The sequence below is a fragment of the Centropristis striata genome, chromosome 22 (genome assembly GCF_030273125.1).
Source record: "Centropristis striata isolate RG_2023a ecotype Rhode Island chromosome 22, C.striata_1.0, whole genome shotgun sequence".
Taxonomy (NCBI): Eukaryota; Metazoa; Chordata; class Actinopteri; order Perciformes; family Serranidae; genus Centropristis; species Centropristis striata.
Window position 1 is genome coordinate 18,824,560 of NC_081538.1, and position 22,585 is coordinate 18,847,144.

The 22,585-nt window shown below is 39.7% G+C and overlaps 1 protein-coding gene across 3 annotated transcripts in view; it reads left to right on the forward strand.

Moving 5' to 3' along the window:
* Nucleotides 1-428: 428 nt before the first annotated feature.
* Nucleotides 429-22,585, forward strand: part of LOC131960859 (uncharacterized) — a 31,615-nt gene continuing 9,458 nt past the window's right edge. The window contains exons 1-13 of one of the 3 annotated variants that reach the window (XM_059326130.1): nt 432-641; nt 725-783; nt 876-936; nt 4,935-5,089; nt 5,268-5,332; nt 5,433-5,526; nt 6,559-6,813; nt 7,768-8,061; nt 8,976-9,227; nt 17,072-17,386; nt 17,550-17,668; nt 19,896-20,115; nt 20,217-20,372. In XM_059326130.1, the coding sequence (XP_059182113.1) occupies nt 610-641; nt 725-783; nt 876-936; nt 4,935-5,089; nt 5,268-5,332; nt 5,433-5,526; nt 6,559-6,813; nt 7,768-8,061; nt 8,976-9,227; nt 17,072-17,386; nt 17,550-17,668; nt 19,896-20,115; nt 20,217-20,372 (2,077 nt within the window). In that variant the 5' untranslated portion in view covers nt 432-609. Of the gene's footprint in view, nt 642-724; nt 784-875; nt 937-4,934; nt 5,090-5,267; nt 5,333-5,432; nt 5,527-6,558; nt 6,814-7,767; nt 8,062-8,975; nt 9,228-17,071; nt 17,387-17,549; nt 17,669-19,895; nt 20,116-20,216; nt 20,373-22,585 lie in introns of all 3 variants that reach the window. The other 2 variants (XM_059326132.1, XM_059326131.1) reach the window with 2 other exon arrangements.

Consider the following 22,585-nt stretch of genomic DNA (forward strand, 5'->3'; position numbering starts at 1 on the left):
ATATATACACACACACACACACACACACACACACACACATACACACACACACACATATATATATATATATATATATTGAAACCTGAGAATATATATTGAAACCTGAAATTATACATTGAAGGTTTCAACCAAAGGTTTTAATATATATTCACATATTTAATATTTATTCTCAGACTTTTAATATGTATTCCCCGGTTTCAATATATATATCAGGTCTTGAATCCATATATATATATATATATATATATATATATACACACACACACACACACACACACACACACACACACACATATGTATATACACACACAACCTTTTATATCATTCATACCATACTGATGCTGAAAATGAAATTTCCTTCCAAGGTCGTTCCTCTTCTAAAACACGTTTTGTAAATGTTCTGTAAATGCTTTACTTGTCCCGGGCATAACCAAAACGTAATCAAATCTTTAAATTCCAGTAGTCTCTACTTAATGTTGGTATGCTCTCTAGAATCCATTTTAATACTCGGAAAGTCGTGAATCTGAGCAGGTGCGTGAAGGCAGCACACACCTGAGACTCATTAGGACTCTGACATTTCCAACCAAGCCTGACTTTGATAAACACGACATGCTTTCCTTTTCTGGAGTTACAAAAAAAATGTAAGATAAGTAATTATCCACCGCCTCTTTGATATCACTCATGAGACGTAGTTCAACGGATTAATCCGTTTTTATATTTCCAGGAACTCCCTACAGTTTTCGTTCATCTTTTTCATACTGGTGCCTCATTCTATATCGTTTGGTGAGTAGCTACACACTGCATCCGACATTTAACTGAGTCAAGGAAAGTCAGACTTCGTTACATTTTGAGATATTAACTTGAATTCCCCGCAGGACGTTGCGACGATATTACTTTCTCAATATGCTGGATGAGCAAGGACAATGCCCTGGAAAGGTAAATGCATGAAATGTATATTTTTTTGCACGCAAGTATGCAGTAGTTCACCCTCAATGTTTAATTTTGCACAATGAAGTGCGTTCACTGATGTTTGAAGAGAACGTCGCGCCAGACTACGTTTAGAAAACTCAATTTTTGTGTTTCTCTGCTAGTCAGCAACTCTTGACATATGGTAGAAACGTTTTTAAGAGATTTTATCAGCTATTCTATAATTCTGCTAAATTTGGCCTTCATTGGTTTAATGTTATTTCAAACTAAAACAAATTCTTCACTCTTGTATTCACTTTTTTTTTTTTTTTTTTTAGCTCAAAGCAGACTCAGCCTCTATGAAATGATCAATTTGTAAGTTGTTTGTAGTTCTGTTGCGGACAAAAGTATGTAGATACCTGAACATACAGTCATGGAAAAAATATTAGACCGCCCAAGTTTTCTCCTTGCTTTCGTCTTAATTTTAATGCCTGGTACAACTAAAGATACATTTGTTTGAACAAATATAACGATAACAACATAATAGCTGATAAGAGTTTAATTTAAGAGCTGATATCTAGACATTTTCCATGTTTTTCTTGTTAATAACCAAAATCACTATCAAGAAAACCATGGAAAATGACTAGATATCAGCTCTTAAATTAAACTCCTATCAGCTATTTTTGTTGTTATCATGATATTTGTTCAAACAAATGTATCTTTAGTTGTACCAGGCATTAAATGAACAAGAAATTGAAGAAAACAATGACTGTAGACATGCATTGAACATCTCATAGATACTAATCTACAGCTGCAACAGCCTCTTTTACTTAATGCATACTACTAGATTTTGGTGCCTGGCAGAAAGCTTTTTTTTTTTTTTTTTTTTAAATCCACAGGTCCAACACTGATGATGGATAAGTTACAGTTACACTTAATCCCAAAAGTTTTGGATGAGTTGATCACAAGGTTATAATAGTTTTGGATTTGTCATTAGTTTTAGTTTTATTTCGTTGTGAGTTTGCTAGTTTTAATTAAGTATTTTTTGGGGGGGAAATGCTTAGTTTTAGTTTAGTTTTTAGTAGTAGTATTTGTTGTAATGGGGTATTTGGGTGGTTGACGTGAAAAGTGAAAAACAGAATAATTCAAAAAATATATGTCAAATGACATACAATTATAGTCCCTTATATGTGAATAATTCAAAACTGAATATGTCCATTTCTAATTCTTCATATATTTAGCATATTATTAACTTTTTGGAGTGGTAGTCCTAAAATGTGTCCACCGGTGCAACAAAATAAAGAATGTCATATTATTTCAGAGAATGTTGGACAGATAAGATAGATAAGCCCAAGGCATATTAGTTATGAATATTTTTTATCAATTTATATTATTATTAATAATCAATCAATGTAAATTGATAAATATTCAGATCAATACTTAAACTGCGTTGTACCAAAGGACTACCTTAAGACGACCAGTTCCAACACTGCACGGAAATAGTAATATTATGAAAATATTTGAGACAGAAGTGATCTTGTGTGCAGTCCACCTGCTCCAGAGATGTCTTCTGTCCTTCCTGATTCTGGAAGGACCCCTCTCAGTAATGGGGTGGTCACATTAATGCCTGTTTTATATCTACATAACGGCGTTGCTCCAGTAGGACACCAGTTTTGCGGACAAAATGTAATGTGTCATAATAACTCTACATAGGGACCTTAACACTTATATCCTCTAGATTCATTAAGTAAACACTCGTATGACATGCATTCAAGTATTTTAATGTATTTAGATTAATTTTTCATTAAATTACAGTTGTTTTAAGATAAGTAATGCTACCTAGTACAGTTGCACCGGTGGACAAATGTCATGTTCAAAACAGAATATTTGCATAGTTGAAGAACGATACTCATTGTTTGCAGATGGATAAGATGTAGAAGAATGAACTGCATATTAAAACATTAATTTTAATGAAATATTATCAAATTTTGTAATATTTGTCACTGGGAACACAAAAATTGAGCGTCACGTCAACCACCCATTTGTTGGGTGCCAGATTAAAAAAAAGTCAAAGTAATCGTTGCCTTTATTTCCTTTGTCTGATCCATCTCAGCCCCAATAAGTTTATTAAGTCATAAAACCAGATAGATGAAATAGATTTCATATCAACCAAAAAGGTTTACGTATGAAAAAAGTTGACAAAGACGAAAACGAAAGACGTTTCACTATAATTTTAGTTTGTATAACCACAAAATACAGTTTCAGTTAGTTATTGTTTTTTTAAAAACTATTTTTTATTTTATTTCAGTTAACGAAAATGTTTTCTCAATTCTCGTTTTTGTTATTTTGTAACTAACTTAACTATAACAGGGTTTTCAGAGGTTTTTAGAGGTCTTAGGGGGGTGGGCAGCTGAAGCAGCGGGGTTAGCGTTCCTCGGCCTTACATTTTTTTAAAAAGCTTTTTTTACCAAAAACTGTGCAATTTCGGGGGGCTAAATGAGAGCAAACACCTCACATAACATTTTTCACAGTCGGGAGATACCGTATTATAAAATCTTTGTTATCCAATACTGTGTCATTTTTAATTGCTGTCAACATGCTTTCCACTAGGACATGGAGCAGCCAGCCAGTGTTTTTTTCCATAAAAGCCCAAATTTGGTGGCCTCCCACAGATCTAATTTCACTATTCCATCATATACACTGAGCTTAATCAATGCCTATTTTAAGATTTATTTTAAAGGAGAATCAGGGTTCTTGTATATTTTATTTAAGGCATCTTATTTTGACAGTCTTTTTGTAAATTCTGTGGTCAGTTCTGTTAACACACTGCACTCTTCTTTTGAAAGCGGCATGTGTTTAGCGACAGGAAGTTATTCAAAACACTAGGTTACAATTTAGTGTGATTAAAACAACTTTAACTGTTAGCTAATGTTAGCTCGCGGCTAACGAACGGCATATGCAACAGTGTATTTTGACCTCTGACCGCCCGGTAGGGTGGCCATTTCCTTCACATCAAAAAGGAGGACACTTTGCGGACAAGCAAGCAGATATTTGTTTGGTATGATCCGGTTTTAAGCAGAGTTGTACTCCGATTAGCTCGATGCTTGTCAGTGCTAGCATGTCTCTCGATAGCTGCTTTGCCTTTGCTGCTTTGGTAGCAACTTTGCGTGAGGGCCTTGTGGCGAATCAACACATGGCTCATTTGAATATTCTAATGAGCCATGTGTTGATAGTTCACTACGAAAATGGTTGGCTGCGCCTGCAGCCGAACAGGGCATTTAAAAGCCGGACGGATGGCCCCCCTACCCGTAGATATATACAAGAAAGGTGTTTATATATATATATATCTATGACCCTACCGCCCAGACAGGTTGATTGGATTTAGTTCAGCGCGCGTACACACGCAGACAGTGAGACACGGAGCAAGGCCGTGGCCCTATTACTCGCTATATAGACCGTGAACAAGCTTGAACGCTCCCTTTTACGTTGATGTCCTAAGAGGGTCAGACAGGATTTGATGCGCTCGTTGATGACTCAAAACAAGTCGAAAATAACTTTGTGTGTTGTTGTGCTCACACAGTGCGAGTATCATTAGTGGTGCATTGATATTAATGATCATGTGAAATTTCACAGCGGCTCACGTAATTCATTCATTCAGCAGCGGCGCACTGGTTTTTTTTTAAACAGAAGGTGAAATGTCCATACTATTTTTTCTCTTAGGCGGGAGGCAAAAATGCTTGGGCGCCGCGCCTAAGCCGTATAATGGCAGGGAAAACCCTGTATAATAACCTTGGTTGATCATCCTGTTTTTCCCTACCAACAGCATTTCTCAGTGCTATTTCATTTAGAGTTCCCTTAATTGGAGAGAAATTAAATAAAACATTATTTACGTGAAATTTTACTAGGTGTGTGCATGTGGTGATTAGTAGAAATAAACAGACAGAATTTTAGATGCAATTTGGAATTACCTTCTCTTTAAGGGACAGAGTTAAGTGTACCAACGCTTTCATTATTTCCCATTCTTTTAGGCATAATGGAAACCTATGGCTCAATGATACGGCACTAAAATCCATAAGAAAGGTGGGTAAGGTCACCTCCCTGACGGTGTCCCCAGCTGTAGAAAACAAGCTAACACTTCAGCATGGAGGCTCTGTTCAGGCGTGGTCTTTCAGAATCACCCCACGTAAGCGTCTTTTCACTTTTTTGCAACTTTTTCTTACCTAGTAAGAACAAACAGGTTGTTCAATCAATCAATCAATCAATCAATCAATCAATCAATCAATCAATCAATCAAACTTTATTTATATAGGGCTTTTCATACATATAAATGCAACTCAAAGTGCTTGAAATGTGTATCTAAGGTACAAGGTTCACTAAAATCAGAGGCCTGCAGAAACCCAGAGAACAACAAACAAGTGCCACTAAGGTATTTCTGATATAACATGCTTCAAACTACAATTAGATGGACACATGAGTGGACTCGGTACATCTCAATATTGTTTCCTTTCATGATCCTTTCTCTTCAGAGCTTCCTTGATATGATGAGTCCCACTGAGATTTTTGCATGTGAGAATAGCACAATATACTTCCACCAGGATGACAACTTCTTCCTTGCAATTGGTGAGATTATCTGTTTGTGTGTACTTAGTTAATTCTTGACCTTGAATGTTTTTTTCCCCCCAACTTCTCTTGTTTTTTTTCTTTACATCTTTATATACATCTTAATTTATGCTTCAAATTAACACGAAAGAACAGAATGATAGTAGAAAATTAAAAGCAATAAAAAAAACAACAACAAACAAACAAAACCTAGGTTGAGTCAAATCAAATACCAAAACAATAATAAGGTTTACAAATAAAAGTAAGCGATTTAAATAGTAATAATACAACCTGGAGGATGTCAAGTGTTCTAAAATTTACAGTTGTTAATTTTTCATGGGATTACATTTGGTATAATAGTCCATAAATGGCTTTTTTCTAATTGCAAATGTTTCATTATATCATTCATTAAAGCTTGATAGACTGGAGGATTTTTTTGTTTCCAGTTCAGCAGAATTATTCTTCTCGCTAACAGTTTCACAAACCCTAAACATCTCAAGAACTGGGGACCTTGAATGTTTTTAAGTGAATAATTTGGTTAGGGTTTGGACATTGCATTAAAAGAGGAGTAAACTGTCCTATTTTTACTCAGGAGCAAAACTCCACACTTAAGCCTGAAAGACATGAATTGACATTTATTATAGTAATTATTTATCTTGAAAAACTTTATCATGATGAAAACATTTTTGGCCTACTTTATGGCAAACTGATCACTGCCCTCTGACCAAAACATCAAGATGTACCAGTCAGGCTAAATATCATATTCATTGTGCAAAGTGGAGAAATTCTATCCTCATTCTGATAATATGTGTCTTTTTGTTTTTTTTAATCCCCTAATCCCTTTTTTTTGCACTTGTATAGTACACAATTTTAATTTGTATTATTACTACTTTTTATTATCGTTGAGAGTTCAATAAAAAAAATATCAAGATGTACCAGTCTATACTGCAATGAACTTTGCTGATCACATTTGTGCAAGTAAATCTGTGCTTTGATAGTGCTTTAAATCGTTATTACTTTGTCTGAATGAAACCCTCATTTGTCTTATCCTAGGCCACACTATGCGTCTCCCTGTCAAGCTCGAGTCCAGGACTTCTTCCATGTTGCTAGTCTCCTGGGTCCCAGCAGTCAGCAGCAGCCACACTGTGACCCTTTACTCCAATACACTGGGCTCCTATAACATGCTCAGCATGGACACTACCACCAACACCCTCTACCACTTCACAGCTTTGGACTCCTGCAGCTCTTATGTGGCCTGTGTGGAGACTGCAGGCGCTCACTCCTTCACCTGCCTTTCTACTATCACCGGTATGGAGTGGTGGTGGGATGCATTAACAGGATGGGTCGTAAAACACACATTTCTCACTTGGTCCACTATTATAGTATCAGATACTTAAAATTTTATCAGATATTTCAGACATCTATCAAACTCTTCCTTTACTAGCCCGATATAATTAATTCTTTATAATACATGTTGGTGCAAATAACAATTGTAAGTTTGAAGTTGTGGGATTTTTGACATTGATGCCAGATTCCAGAGTTGGAATGAAAATCACTATTATTTGGAGTTTGCACTAATTTTAAAATACTTGGGTACTCACAGGGCTGCTTTCTTAAACAAATGACTCAACATTATTATACATTGTACATACAGTTAATAAAATTCTCTACTACATTCATATACTTGGAGAAGTAATAGACTTATAGATGAGCGATGAAAAACACACTTTTTTAAACTTTTTTTTACCAGTGCTCTCCTGGACAAACATGATGATGACACCACTTCCAAATGACCACAAGCAACGCTTTCTGCAGTTCTGTTCTCTTTAAAATAAGCTTTGGTATTGATACATTTTCCAATACCAATTGACAACAATGGATACCGATATGTCTGTTTGTTGAATATATGTAGTTTATCATAGTAAACAAAGAAACAGGAAATCTTACTATTTTAGAGGCTGGAGCCAGCAGATTTCTGGCATTTTCCATACAACATGAACGTAGTGGAGCATTTGCCTCTGAAGAGCCAGATATGTTTGTCTATAAGCTTAAAGGAGAGTGAATATTAGACTTGCAGGCATTAAGTGGCCACCGACACGACTCCAAATGATGTTAATGTATTTTCAAAAAGTGTAAATAATCATCTCTTCGTTTAAGAATACGTAAAGGCGATGTTATGTACAGCTCGTTTCCACTGCCCCCAAGTGGTGTATTAAAGCAGGTTTAAAAAACTTTGACAATTCTTAATCCTTTTTTAACTAGACCCAGACATTCCCAAGGACTTTGAGGTGACGTCATGGAACAGCAGCAGCATATCGCTGGCCTGGGACTGCCCCGAGAACCGCAAGTTCTCCTTCTTCCTCCTTACCGCCTTCTACCTCAATGGTGCTGACCACATCACAGAGGAGGTGCTGATGTGGCACAAGGAGGACAACTTTGTATTCACCTTGTCTGACCTGGAACCCTGCAGCAGAGTGAAGTTTGGCCTGCAGACGGTTTGCCAGGCTGGGAAAGAGACCCGGTACAGCAAGATGGTACTGAATGATGGAAACTCCGGTATGTTCTGCGTGGGTTGATTAACTCACTTAGCAGTCCATTTATATAGCTATATTGTGTTGATACTGACCTTAAACATAGTTCAAAGTTGAGTTACAGTACCCATTTCTTAATGAAAGTTGTGGATCCTTCCTTGGGCAGGGACCATATACTTTTCTCCTAATTCAATACTTTCATGATACTTGGGTGACCATTCAATATGTAATGTATTTTTATGTATTTATTTATTTTTTGTGATTCTAAGTATTTTGGTTGAATATTACAACTTATTTTTGTTTCGTTTTTCAACACTAGACCAGGGGCAAATGTTTTATCATATGAGAGATTGAGGCATATTTTCAAAAACAATGCACTTCACCTGTCAGTGTTTCTGACATTTATTTTAGCAGAATCATATATATATATATATTTAATTTTTTTTATTTATTAATGGCAAGAAAAAGTATGTGAACCCTTTGAAATGTCCTTGTTTTCTGCATAAATTTGAAAAAAAAAAAGTGCTTAACCTGATACCACACAAACAATTGTAATAGTTCATGTCTTTTTGGACATATCCATGATACATACATAGTGCTTAAGTACATTTAAAAAAAACGTATTTAAACTACTGTCATCTGTGACTGTCTGCATCCAAGAAACTAAGGTGCGCTGTCCGAGGAATGGCTCTGATTGGCTCATGAAGGCGCCTCATCAAACAACAGTTTAAAAAAAAGCTTTGATACAGAGCGTTCTATGAACAGAATGATGCATTTTAAATATTGTTAGATCACGTGATTTTGATCTGAGTGTATATTTGAGAGAATATAACGAGCAGCTTCTGTAAAACCCCAAAAGATGATTTTGTCTAAATCCTGCTGATGGCGTCCTGATGAAAAGACTGTAGTGTTGAATCTAATCCCCTCTCTGCTCCTCAGCTCACTCCAAAATCGAGGCCTTGCGTCAGTCATCGTTTGGCCACGACAACTACACCCTGAGCTGGGAGGTGCAGAACTCTTCATCCATCTCCATGTTTAGAGTCTACCACGAGGGGGCACTACAGGGCACTACACTCACCACCAACTTCACTGTGAAGGGGCTGCTGCCATGCCAAGGGTACCAGGCCAAGGTGCAGGCGCTGTGTGGAGACAGTGTGCTCATGAGTGTCAAGACAGTCGCAGCACACACAGGTACTGTAGAAACGGATGAAAACACAACACTGACTGGGTCCACACATGCTACTGTTGCTACTAAAATCTTTGACTTAGCTTAGCTGTGGAGCTGAGGTGTAGGTCTTATACAATAAAAACAAAACCCCAAGCTTCCCTGCAAACAAATGTTTTTCAAACTATTTCAAGGATTAGCAAATTATCATCCACCCATCCATTGTCCTTAACCGTCTACCCATGGGCGATGTACACCCTGGACAGGTCTCCAGACTACCACAGGGCTGACAAATGGAGACAGACAATCATTCATACTCTCATTCACTCCTACAAGAGGTGTTAGAGTCACCAATTAAACCTTAGCTGCATGCCTTTGGAATGTGGGAGGAAGCCGGAAGACCCGGACAGAACCCACAATGACGAGAGAACATGCAAACTCCACACAGGAGAGCCGCAAGCTCACAATCATTGAAGGTTGTGTGAAAAAGGCAAATGGGAAAATGAGCAGCTTTTACAGTGTAACATGCATGTTAAGAGCTTTGTCTCCAGGTTTTGCTTATGCTCACAAATTGAAAAGTGAACACCATAACACACTTGCATCAACTCAGTTGTCTTCTGTTCTCTCTTTCTCCAGCTTTTAACTCTCCAGCTTCGGCTCTTTCTTTCTCTTTTACTGCTTCGATGAATTACTTTAAAATAAGGCACATTTTCTTTAGATCAAGGCTTTTAACCCATTAAGGCCTAAAGCGCCTGGAAAAAAATGCCTGGAAAACCTATGGGCGATTTTCAAATGACCCCCTAAAACCTGAAGTTTTTCTGGAAATTCAACACCTACTAAATAATAGATTTTTCAGCCTCTGTAGCAGATACAAATGAAATTCAAAAAGTATTTGAGAGCTTATACCCGTGGCTTTCATACGAAGTTGAGTTTATTTGTCCAAACCTTCAAAACATTTTTTTTTAAAATCAGCAAACTCAGCAAATGTTACATTTGCCTGAATAAAAAATCCTATGCATAATACTAATACATGCTCATTAGCAAGATGCAAACATGATATGACCACTGGAAGAACAAGATATAGTTCTCATTAGCCTACTCTAATAAATAAAAAAATATCATAATAATAATAATAAATAATAATAATACATTTTATATATTGCACTTTTCAGGGTACTCAACGACGCATAAAGTAATATAAGACATAAACAGTCATGATTTCTTATATCATCACAATCAATTAGCCTATTATTATTATTAATATTAATATATTATTAATAATATTATTATCTCCAGATGGCCACGAATCTGTCTGTTCTTTGGTGAAAATATGTCGTCTAAAAACATATTCCTCATCCATAAATGCCGGTCGATTGGTTTCGAGGGTTCAGAAGTCCGGATCAGCAATTAAATAGATAGATAGATTACTTTATTCATCCCCGAAGGGAAATTCTGTTGTCACAGCAGTCCGGTATTCAAGTACAATAAAATACAATAGAATAAAATACTGAGGTAGCATAAATAAAAACAACAATAGAAAAAAACACAGAATAGAACAAGAACAAGGACACTTAAGAAGTTAAGAAAAGAACATCAGTTGGTAGGATGGTTGGCAAGATGATGGCAATAATTAAACTGGTGATATGATGGCAACAATGCTATAGTGACTAGACGGTATATAATAATAATAATAGTACAGTATATAATATATATATATAATATAATATATGTAATAATAGATAATAAACAATATAAAAGTAAAAAGAAAAAATATAAAGTAATTACAAGTAAAATAATATAATATATAATAATAATAATAGTAATAATAATAATAAATAAGGCCGGTAAGGCCGGTATAATCATAATAGTAGTATATTACAGTATATAGTAATAATAGTAATAATGGCAGCAACAGTATATATAATAATAATAGTAATAATATTAATAACATAGCAAAGTGTCGTGCATAGATGTAGTGCAAAGGTTTAGTGCATCTCAGTAATGTTGGTTCTGGCAGAGGTAGATGAGTTGTATAGTCTTATTGCAGAAGGAAGGAACGACTTTCTGTATCGTTCCTTGGAGCAGCGGGGTTGAATGAGTCTGTGGCTGAAGCTGCTCTTTAGCTTGTCCAGTGTTTTGTGGAGGGGGTGAGAGGGATTGTCTATGACTGCCAGCAGTTTTGCCAGCATCCTGTCCTCCACCACGTCCTCCAGGGTGACAAGCTTGGAGCCAACAACAGACTCTGCCTTCCTGATCAGTTTGTTCAGTCTGTTGGCGTCCTTTGCTTTGATGCCCCCCCCCCCCCCCCCCCCCGGACACCACAGCAAAGAAGCTGGTGCTCGCCACAACAGACTGGTAGAACATCTGCAGCATTTTGTTGCAGACATTAAAGGACCTGAGCCTCCTCAGGAAGTAAAGCCGGCTCAGGCCCCTTCTTGTAGACGGCCTCTGTGTTGGTGGACCAGTCCAGTTTGTTGTCCAGAGTGACCCCCAGGTACTTGTATGAGGGTACCATCTCCACATCTGTCCCACCGATGCTGACAGGAGAGGGCAGGGGCTTATTCCTCCTGAAGTCCAAGACCATCTCCTTCGTCTTCCTCACGTTCAGCTGCAGGTGGTTCTCCCCACACCACTTCACAAAGCGGTCCACCAGGTCCCTGTACTCGGCCTCCCCTCCACCCTCAACACACCCCACAATGGCCGTGTCATCAGAGAACTTCTGCAGATGACACGACTCAGTGCAGTACTGAAAGTCAGCAGTGTATGTGGTGAAGAGGAAGGGGGACAGCACAGTCCGCTGGGGGGCGCCGATGTTACTAATCAGACGATCAGACACACAGTTCTGTAATCTCACAAACTGCGGCCTGCTCGTCAGATAGTCATCGACCCAAGTGATGAGGGGAGCACCCACCTGTGTATTCTCCAGTTTGGCCTTCAGCAGTCTGGGCTGGATGGTGTTGAAGGCACTGGAGAAGTCGAAGAACATGATTCGGACTGAGGTGTTGGGTCTGTCCAGGGAGGAGTGAGCCCTCTGCAGCAGGTAGATGATTGCATCAGCAACCCCAACGCGGGGCTGATATGCAAACTGCAGGGGGTCTTGTAGTGGGCACACCAGCTGTCTGAGGTGTGCCAGGACCAGTCTCTCCATGACCTTCATGATGTGGGAGGTCAGTCCTACTGGCCTGTAGTCCTCCAGTGCAGCAGGACGTCCTTTTTTGGGCACTGGGACCAGGCAGGATGTTTTCCAGAGCACTGGCACTCTCTGATGGTGAAGGCTCAGGTTGAAGAGGTACTGGAGAACTCCACAGAGCTGGCTGGAACACGCCTTCAACACATGAGGGCTGATGCGGTCCGGTCCAGCAGCTTTCCTCAGCTTGAGCCTCTCCAGCTCTCTCCTCACCTGGCTGGATGTGATGTGTAGTCCAGACTGGGGGGGTGTCGACGGTGATGGTGCAGAGAGGTGTCTGCTGCTGGAGGTGGTGTGGGGCTGTGGGGGATGTGTGGATGTCCTGGGGACTGGAGGTGTGAAAGGGTCTGTGGTCAAAGTCAGTGGGGGGGTGGGCGGAGGTGACGGGGGTGGTGTGGTTGGAGTTGAACCTGTTGAAGAATAGGTTCAGCTCGTTTGCACGTTCCACATTCCCCTCCACTGCTGCTCCCCCACCTCTCCTCTGGAAGCCAGTGATCTCTCTCATCCCACTCCAGACATCCCTGGTGTTGTTGTCTTCCAGTTTGTGCTCCAGTTTCCTTCTGTATTTGTCCTTACTCTCCCTGATGCATGCGTTTGAGCTCCCTTTGTACACGTTTGAGTTCTGCACTGTCCCGTGATCTAAAAGCCCTTTTCTTCTTGTTTAGAAGAGCCTTCAGGTCGCTGGTTACCCACGGTTTGTTGTTTGGGTAACAGCGGACCTGTTTAGTGGGGATGGAGTTTTCAATGCAGAACCCAATGTACTCAGAGACACAGTCAGTCAGGCCATCAATGTCCTCACCATGTGGCTCTGTTAGAAAAATTGCATGAGTAAACCTTGAAAATTGAATTATCTGACACCAACAGGAAAATACCTCACCAATTATTTCTGCGCAGTCTTTGATGGGGAAAGGATGAGCTGGAGACGTCCGAGTTCTCAGTTTAACATAGTTTTATTACAATACATCAAGAAATGTGAATTACAGAGCTCTGGGATTCACTTTAGGAATCAGTTTAACTGTCCCTGATACACACAGACAGGTTTCAGGTCATGAAGTCTGAAAACCTCGTCTCTACTCCTGCAAAAAAACCCAGTTTTACACTAACATAGTTTAATTATATCAATGAAGGTAGATTTCTTCCAGGAAGTCCAGCCTTCCCCCTCAGCTGATTCACCAGTCTTCTTTCATACCATCACACGTCAGGCCACCTGGGCAACTCAATCACTGCTGCCCAGGACAAGGCCTTGTGACCTGCTAACAAACTTGTTATGACGAACATACTGCCTTGTTATGACCTACAGAAATATAACAAGAGCCCAACTATTCTTCAATATCTACATGTTCTTTTAAAGGTTAAAAAATATAAGACAGACAATACTATTTTTTGTGATTATAGAATCTTAATTAGTTTAAGCAAATGGAATATATGTAATTAAAGTAATCATAGTTTTCTACATCAATATTAACACACAAACACAATCAATGTATCAAAATCATATTACCTGATTAATATAAATGCATAGAGATAGACATTATCAAGGTTTAGTGAATTACGCATGCATAGTGACCTGTGATGGCTGTTGGGAGAAAAATCACAAAGAGGAAAAAGAGAGGAAGACAGTAACATTTCATTTTCAACAAGTATAATATTCAAATTATTCTAACAGCTCATACAGAGCATCCCAGTCAGTGGCCTCCAGCGCTCCACGCAGTGTTTCCATGGCCTCAGGAGACCATTTCTTCACTGTCCTCACTGTGACTGGGTGCTGCTGAACCACAGGCTTGTATGATGGTGAGAGCAGGACAAGGTTGTGATCCGACCTGCCCAGCGGTGGCAGGGCGGTGGAGCTGTACGCATCCTTAACATTTGCGTACAGCAGGTCCAAAGTCTTATTTTCCCGAGTGGCACATTTAACAAACTGGAAGAAGGTTGGGAGAGTGGATGAGAGAGACACATGGTTAAAGTCACCTGTAATGAACATGAAGGCTCCAGGTTGTTGTGTCTGTAGTGCTGCAGTCACAGTGTGGATGATGTCACAAGCTGCTTCTGCGTTTCCAGACGGAGGAATGTAAACAGTGTTGGCGATGACACTGGAAAACTCCCTCGGCAAATAATATGGACGAAGTCCGACGGCGACGAGCTCGATGTCCGGGCTGCAGACCCGCTCTTTAACCGTGAAGAGCCCGGGGTGACACCACCTGTTGTTTTTACGAGCACGGCAAGCCCCCCTCCTTTCTTCTTACCGGTCGCGGCGGTGTCTCTGTCGGCTCGCACCGTCTGGAAGCTGGGAATGGTGGCGTTTGAGTCCGGTATCAGGTTGTGCAGCCACGTTTCCGTGAAACACATGATACTGGACTCCCTGTACTCCCTCTGTGTCCTGGCGAGTGCTTCCAGTTCGTCCACTTTATTTGCCAAACTTCTCACGTTTCCAGTGATGACTGCAGGGATATAGGGCTTAAACTTCCTCTTCCCCATCCTAAGTTTAACCCCCGCTCTGCAGCCTCGCCATATCCTCTTAAGCTCCTCCGGTATGGTGTGTCTGTACGTCTCTCCGGCCGTGTTGTGCCTCAGGGCCCACATGGTCGCGGGTGTAAACAACGCTGACGAGTGGTGTCGGCATGGCTTCCAGTGATCCGGAGAGACTCAAGTGCGATTTAAAGTTGTATGAAGTGTCCAAAAATTCAAAAAAGCACCCCGCGGGGTGTCCCGGTGGCTCACACCGGTAGAGTGCTAACCATGTATGCCGTGTGCTGCGGCGGAGCCGGGTTCGAATCCGGCCTGAGCTCCCTTTGCCGCATGTCTTCCCCTCTATCACCCCCTTTCTATCTCTCACTATCAATAAAGCAACAAAATGCCAAAAAAATAATCTTTAAAAAAAAAAAAAAAAAAAAAAAGCACCCCGCTGTTGTGCGTTGCGGAGATGCGCAGGACAGTGCAAAAATAAAGATAAAAAACACACAATGATCGGCGCTGTTTTCATCAGATCTCTTCCGTCACTTACTGCTGAGCTCCTCCGCTATAGTCGTCTTCCTCCATGATTTATAAGTTCTGGAAAAGTCCGATGTTGCATTGGGACACTCCCGCATGTATTCTGATCATGTTCTGATGCATTTCATTGGCCAGGGGACCAAAAATAGGTGGAAAAAAATACAAATACTACAAAATGACATATCCGCTGTCCTGGCCTTAATGGTAGAGTGACGCAACAGCGCTCCCGGCTTTAATGGTAGAAATGCGGTAATGCTTTCCCGGCGTCAATGGGTTGAGGAAAGACTTGTAGGCCTACATATGTGGAGCCTGTCGTCCATCCCTTACCTTGTATAGAAGTCCAGCATTTTCACCAACATACAGCAGAGTTTACACACTCCTGAAACACAGATCCTATTGTTTGCGGGAGCTACAACTCCAGTTTTAACTGGATACTGACACTGAAAAAGGAGAGAAAAAGGAGCCACCTCGGAGGGAAAGTCAGTAAAGGCTGTACTTGGTTTGTGTTGTCCTGCATGCACAGTGGCCATTTGTCAAACTAAACTCTTCTCACTAGCAATTGTTTTGCCTTATTCAACCATGTGAACATTGCTTATCTGTGCACATATCTTAAAACCTGTTGATATGCAAGTCTTTCATAATGTTAAGTAGGCGTGTTTCTCCTTCTGACCAGAAATATGGCTTTTCTTTTGACCAATCATCTGTGCCCCAGGCTCTGCATGTGCTATAATAGAAAAGTTATGACTTGTTCCTCTTTAACTAATTGATGCATTCATATATGGGTAAATGACATTTAACTAGCTAACTGCCAAACCCACTTTGAAAAGGCAGTGTAGGTAGTGCTAAAGAGGTTTGTTTGCCCAGCATGTATGTAATGTATGTTATGTATGTATGTATGCTTTACTGCTGGATGACATATTTTTGAAGGTGAAGCCAGAAGTTTGCATTACCCTGGTTCCCTCGACAAAATTCATCTTTGGATTATTCAAAAATATGAGCAGGAAATAGGCATTGTAGCAATCACATTTTTATGACACATTATTGTTCATTAAGTTGATACAGACAAATGTATATCACTTTTATGATTTTTGTTAGCCTGGGTATACCCAGACTGCCTTGCGCGCTCGAATAGTGTTACGGTAGCGGGGCTATTAGCTATTAGCCCTGCTACCGTAACGCCGGTGATCTCGCTGCGAGCCGGGGGACAGTGGAGCTGCCGAGAGACCCGCAGCAGCTTGTTTATTGCCCATAAAATCAGTGGATGTGTGTGGCTGAAAGACATGAGGGGGAATAAAGCGTGAAAATAAATAATCTTTACTGGAGAACTGGAGAAGCAAAGCAGCAAGCAACACTCTCTCACAGACACACACACAACAAACATCAATTTCTGTCGCTCTACTACGTCATCTGGTATAACTGATCTGATTGGCTAAGAGCTACCTACAGACACTTTTGATAGACATTCTAAGCGCCCAATAAACGGCTCCGGAGGATCGTAAACCACGCCTCCTCTATGAAGAAATGAACGGCTGGTTTCCAGACTAATCTCATTTGTGATTAGTCTGGTGTTAGCCAGGCTAGATTTTTGTAGCATAAATCTAATTAGTCCCTTATTGGCTTTTCAGGTGTCACATGGGTACCATATCCATGTTGTCTGTTTTTGTTCATATATGGCCTCAATCTGTGTGTTTCCAGGACCTGTTGGTGTGTCTGAGCTCAGGTATCGATCTAACGACTCCACGGCCCTTTGGATACCACGCACCAAGCACCAGCCAGCTGTGGCCTTTTTATATGAGCTGTCTCTGGAGAACGGCACCACTATCCAGAGCAGCCGCTTGAGTGACACAGAGCTGCGTCTCCCGGGTCTGGAGGAAGGGAAGACCTACGTCCTCGACGTGTGGGAGGAATGTGATGGACAGTGGGAGTCTGAACGCTCTCACGTATGTTTTGAGGGATCTAATTCATCCTTAGAATTCCTTGTGAGGGCTGCTGGACCTGCTCTGGACCAAGGTTAGTCAGTGGGTAGCATTAGTTCAACACGACAGCTGTACTTGTGTGCCGTTTTTGATTTGAGTGTTACTAGTTTTCTGTTTTTGAGACTTAACTGATCTGTTTAATTATCTGCAATGAAAAATCTAATCCTTTTGTATTTCCATGTTTGTGGCTTCTGTAGAAGTGCTTGTAGATTTTTCCATGGGTCTCACAATGGTCGTGCCCTGGTCACTGCCTGAGGATCTGCAGGACGACGTGTCAGAACCAAGGGTTAAAATGGGGGAGATTTTCAAAGATAAGGTGGGAGAAAAGTGATCAGTGATTTACAGATTTAAACAGATACAGTGTTGTGTAAAGGTCCAGTACATAGCCAGGTTTCAATCCAAATGTATCTCAATTTTTCATCAAATGTGGAGAATAGCCGCAAAAGAAAATGCAAATGAATCCTTTTTTTCCTATCCACTACCAGTAAACGATAAGGAGCGGGTTTATTAAGATAAGCAGTAGGTGGCACAAACTCTCCAACTTAAAAAACTATTATACCATTGCAAAATAAGAGAGCACACATCGATTAAAGTTCTCCGTCGCTATGACGGATTTCCGTCATTTGGAGTTCACAGAGGCCACTTATAAGATCAATAGCAGTGTTTCCTTTAGAGGGAAGAGTGGCTGCTGGGAAAGTCTCAGGCCACGCCCTCTCAAATGTCCACTCACTCTGTGTGTCTCCACTACAAAAAGGCCCCCAGAGGGATTTAGGAGACTCAGGAGGTGACGTACGGTTTTCGATTGTAGCTTAGTCGTTTAGCGACAGCTGCAGGCGCTAACTGCACAATGTTCGCCGCTGATCATAAACAAAGCAGCATGGCTAATAATTCACGATCACAATGTTTATGAACAGCGGAAAGGCTGTGAATAAACTGGCATCGCTAACTGTGCTTGTTGTAAACAAACAAAGATTGTTAAGTGTGCACCTCCTGCAGCAGCAGCATATACACACTGTACTGCTACAGAGCTAACTGTTAGTCTGTTAGCAATTTGAAGACTGGACGCTAAGGATTCAACATCCCCTCTGGCTCTATTACTCTTCTTAACGAGCTGCCGCCACCTGCAGCTCCTTGACAAGGAAAGGAAACTGAGAGAAGCTGTGAAGGTCCTCTCAGCAGTTAGAATATATAAAAGGTTTACTTGAAATAATAAGGAAAATAAAAACATGTTATGTAGATGCTTGATTATTTTAGAGAGTAAAGACAAGCTTTGCAAAAAAAAAAATGAATTGAAAAGACAAAAAAAACTGCAATAGATGCAATAGAACAGCTGTGTAAAGTCCTGTAAAACAGTATTGGTTGAGCATTTAAATGCGATGGCTGCATTTGGTGCTGAATTCTTATGCATTAGTTTTTCTTAAGCAGCTGTCAAGTAACCTGGAACATGTTTCACACACAGCATGTGACTTGGCTGTAGTGTGAATAAAATTTCAGTCAGAAGATTTCTTTTTTTTAACTTTAATCCATGAACACAATAAGAGGACTTAATTGAAATGAGCTCCAGTCAAAGCTTAAATGATGAAGAGTAACATTGAAAATCAACAGAAATCTGACATTTCGTTTGTTTCAAGTATTAATGTGAGCAATGTTATTTTATATATGCTTTTATTTATACACTAACACTATACACTTGTTCATCTCAATCAAGCAGTATTTTTTAGCGCATTTGAGTATTTACATTTTCGGCATTTTCACTGACCCTTCTTTTTTTTAAAACACGCCTAATGTCAAGTTTTATTTTGTTGCCACATTGAGTAAGATTCAAAAACAGTACTTTGATTTTATTGCTAAACATTTGTTAACCTCATGGAATTACTTGACTGAGATCTCAGAGCTTCACATGCCTGTGAACAATTTGATAAGGCACATCACCACATGGAAATGCCAATCAAAATCCTTAAGTCTGGATGCTCTTCTGTGTTTCCTCTGACTGAGAAAATAGACCAGACACCAAGACTACTGCCGCCGATTGCAATTTGCAGGCTGACACTGCTCTTTCACTGGTCAACCTAGTACGGAAGCAGCAGCAGCAGCAGTGGTGGGCATAAAGGAGGAAGAGTAAATGTGCTTCCAGCCCCTTCCAGTTTTTTCTTTTTTTTTTTTTACTTTTTATGTGGGAAAATCTTACAACATACTTTACAATGTATCTGAAGGGGTACTTTAATTCCTCATCTATTGGCATCATCAGGTCAAAACATTCTTCCAATGCTCTCGTTTATGATGAAACACCTGCAAAAGTAATGCCATTCCCATCAACCTTAGCTGTACTCTGTTAAGTACTAATTAACAGAGTGCTAACAAGGTAAACAGAGATGGAGAGCATGGAAAACATGAAATCTGTTTAATTAGGGATGTCATTGCAGGTATGATATCATCTAGCCCAAATAACCACTTTGCCCAGACATCCTCAAAGAGCTGCTAGCATGGCTCCAGCTGTAATTCTCATCTTTGAGGCACCACATCTTTCTGTGTGTGTCCTTCAGCTGCAGGAGCTGTTGAAAGACTTTGATCAGCCAGCCCGTGTTAAGCTGGCCACCTTTGAACCTGCAGATGAGCAGGACAAAACGGACATTCTTTTTATGTCTTTTGATGCCACCAAAACTGAAGAAGATGTGCCTCTGCCTATTGAAGATCAGCTGGATTACATCCGCTCCCTTAATTCAAGCAACATAACTGTAACAGATGGGATCATTCACTGGGAAGGTAGGTGATGTCCAGCTCAACTTGTACAAGTTTTGAAGTCTCTAATGAAATTTGCACTAATATTCTTCTACTGTATCTTATTTATTGTGACTTATTGTCAGGTCCAGATCTGTGTGCTTCCCCCAAGCGAACTTTGTGTCCACATAATTCTCTGTGCATCAACACTCTGGGCTCCTACACCTGTGTGTGCCAACATGGCTACTATGACGTGAGCTCAGTTATTAAGCCTCCAGCAACATCACATCCAGTCTGCAATGGTAAATGTTTTCAAGTTACATCTCTTATACAATGAAATGCGAAGCCTGATCCATTCAAGTCAAATCAAAATGTTTTTTTCTGTTTATGACCTAAGAATGTGTGTGTGATTAAATTATATTGTTTTGTTTTCATCTGTGAAGTACGGAAGCCCTGAACCGCAAGTGAAGAAATTTTTTTTTGAGATGTTATCTGGTTATTTCGAGATCATATCTCGTTATTTCAAGATAATATGTCATTATTTCGAGATAATACACATATGTAAAAAAAAAAAAATAAGAATAAAAAAAAAAAAAATCTTCCAAAATTTTTTTTTCTTCAGATATTATCTCATTATTTCGAGATAATATCTCGTAATTATGAGATAATATCTCGTTATTTCGAGATAACACACCTATGTAAAAAAAAATAATAATAAAAAAAAAAAAAAAATGTTTACTCTCAGATATTATCTCGTTATTTCGAGATACTAAGTCGTTATTTCGAGATAACACTTAGGCCTATGCTGTCTCAGTGAACCAATGAACCAATATCGATGTTAGCCACTAGAGAGCAGTGTGATGTGCAGATGCTATTTTTGGGGTAAAATATTCCGTCAATGACTGAATCGATTTCTTTGCGTGATTTGGTTTTGACCGCTGTGATTTAATAGCCGACTGGGTTTTAGTGGGGGGAGAAACCGTCTCTGACGTGAGAGGCATGGTAGCCTATGTTGTGTATCAACAGGGGCCTAGCTATGTAGGCATTTCATGTTATTTGTTTTCAGTTAAAATTCAGTGTTTTGTTTGTTTATTGTTTTGTTATTGTCACCTAAAACCTGCCAGTAGCCTACATTACAATAATAAAACAGACGTCTCCTAACTTGGATTCTAAGCCTGAGTCTTTCCTTCGACCGCGAGGACACTCACTCTACCGCAAGTGCTGCTTTTTGAATGGGCAGTCTGTTAACATCTTCTGCCCTCTAGTGGCTAACATCGATATTGGTTCATTGGTTCACTGAGACAGCATAGGCCTACTATTATCTCGAAATAACGAGATAATATCTTTAAATAACGACGTAGTATCTCGAAATAACGAGATAATATCTGAGAGTAAAACATTTATTTATTTATTTTTTAATATATTTTTTTTACATAGGTGTGTTATCTCGAAATAACGAGATATTATCTCGTAATTACGAGATATTATCTCGAAATAATGAGATATTATCTTGAAATAACGAGATATGATCTCGAAATAACAAGATAACATTTCTTCACTTGCGGTTCAGGGCTTCCGTAGTGAAGAAAACATTTTAGCAAGGTATTTTCTTATGTGTCACCGTCAGTGCTTGTAATGCTCATTTTGGCCACAAGATACTTAAGTACATCACCATCCCATTTTCTAGGACTAAAACCATTCGGGGGTGGGAGGGTTTCCAGGTTACTCTGAATTTCTTCATGCTCTCTAAACACATGGAACACTAAGTACAGATGAATATGTGCTTTCAGCTATCTAGTGGTGCCACTGTTACTGTGGTTTCAAGTCATTGGTGCTGCTGCTTGCTAGCAGTAACAGCAGCATTGGTAGTTAGAACTAGAATTTTATCAGCTAACGTTGGCATACAATATCAACGTTATTGACCGTCAAAAATCCCTCCTACTAAACATAGGACATCTGATGTTTTGTTTAAATGGGTAACTGTCAGTCAAATGGTTTGTGTTAGTAACTTTGTTGTAGTAGATAATAATAAACTGAGTCATGTTGTATATTCTAAATTACAGTAAAATTAAAGCTTCCGACTCTACTAGCAACCATGGACGCATTCTGGTGAGCCACCAGTTTAACATGGTAACACTAAACACTGGACAACACTGTGTTCTGTTTGTGATGCCGACCAAATGATTTTTGCTTTTGTAGTCATTAGGTTAACTTAGTTAGAAGAAATTATGTTATATTTCAAAATAATAATTTTTATATTCAGTGTATATGATGTAGTAGTAGCATTAGAATATGTGAGATTTTTTTTTTATCCAGGGGTCCATGCACCCAGATCCCCCTAGCCAGCTGCTTTTCCCCACTGAGTGGCTACTCCCATGTCCTAATAAAAAGCCCTGTTAAGAGCTATTTAAAAAATGTCAGGGTAGGATAAGGATTGATGATAAGGATTCTATTTTACAGTATCTCCCCCGACAGTGAAATATGTTATGTCAAGTGTTTGCTGACATTTGGCTCT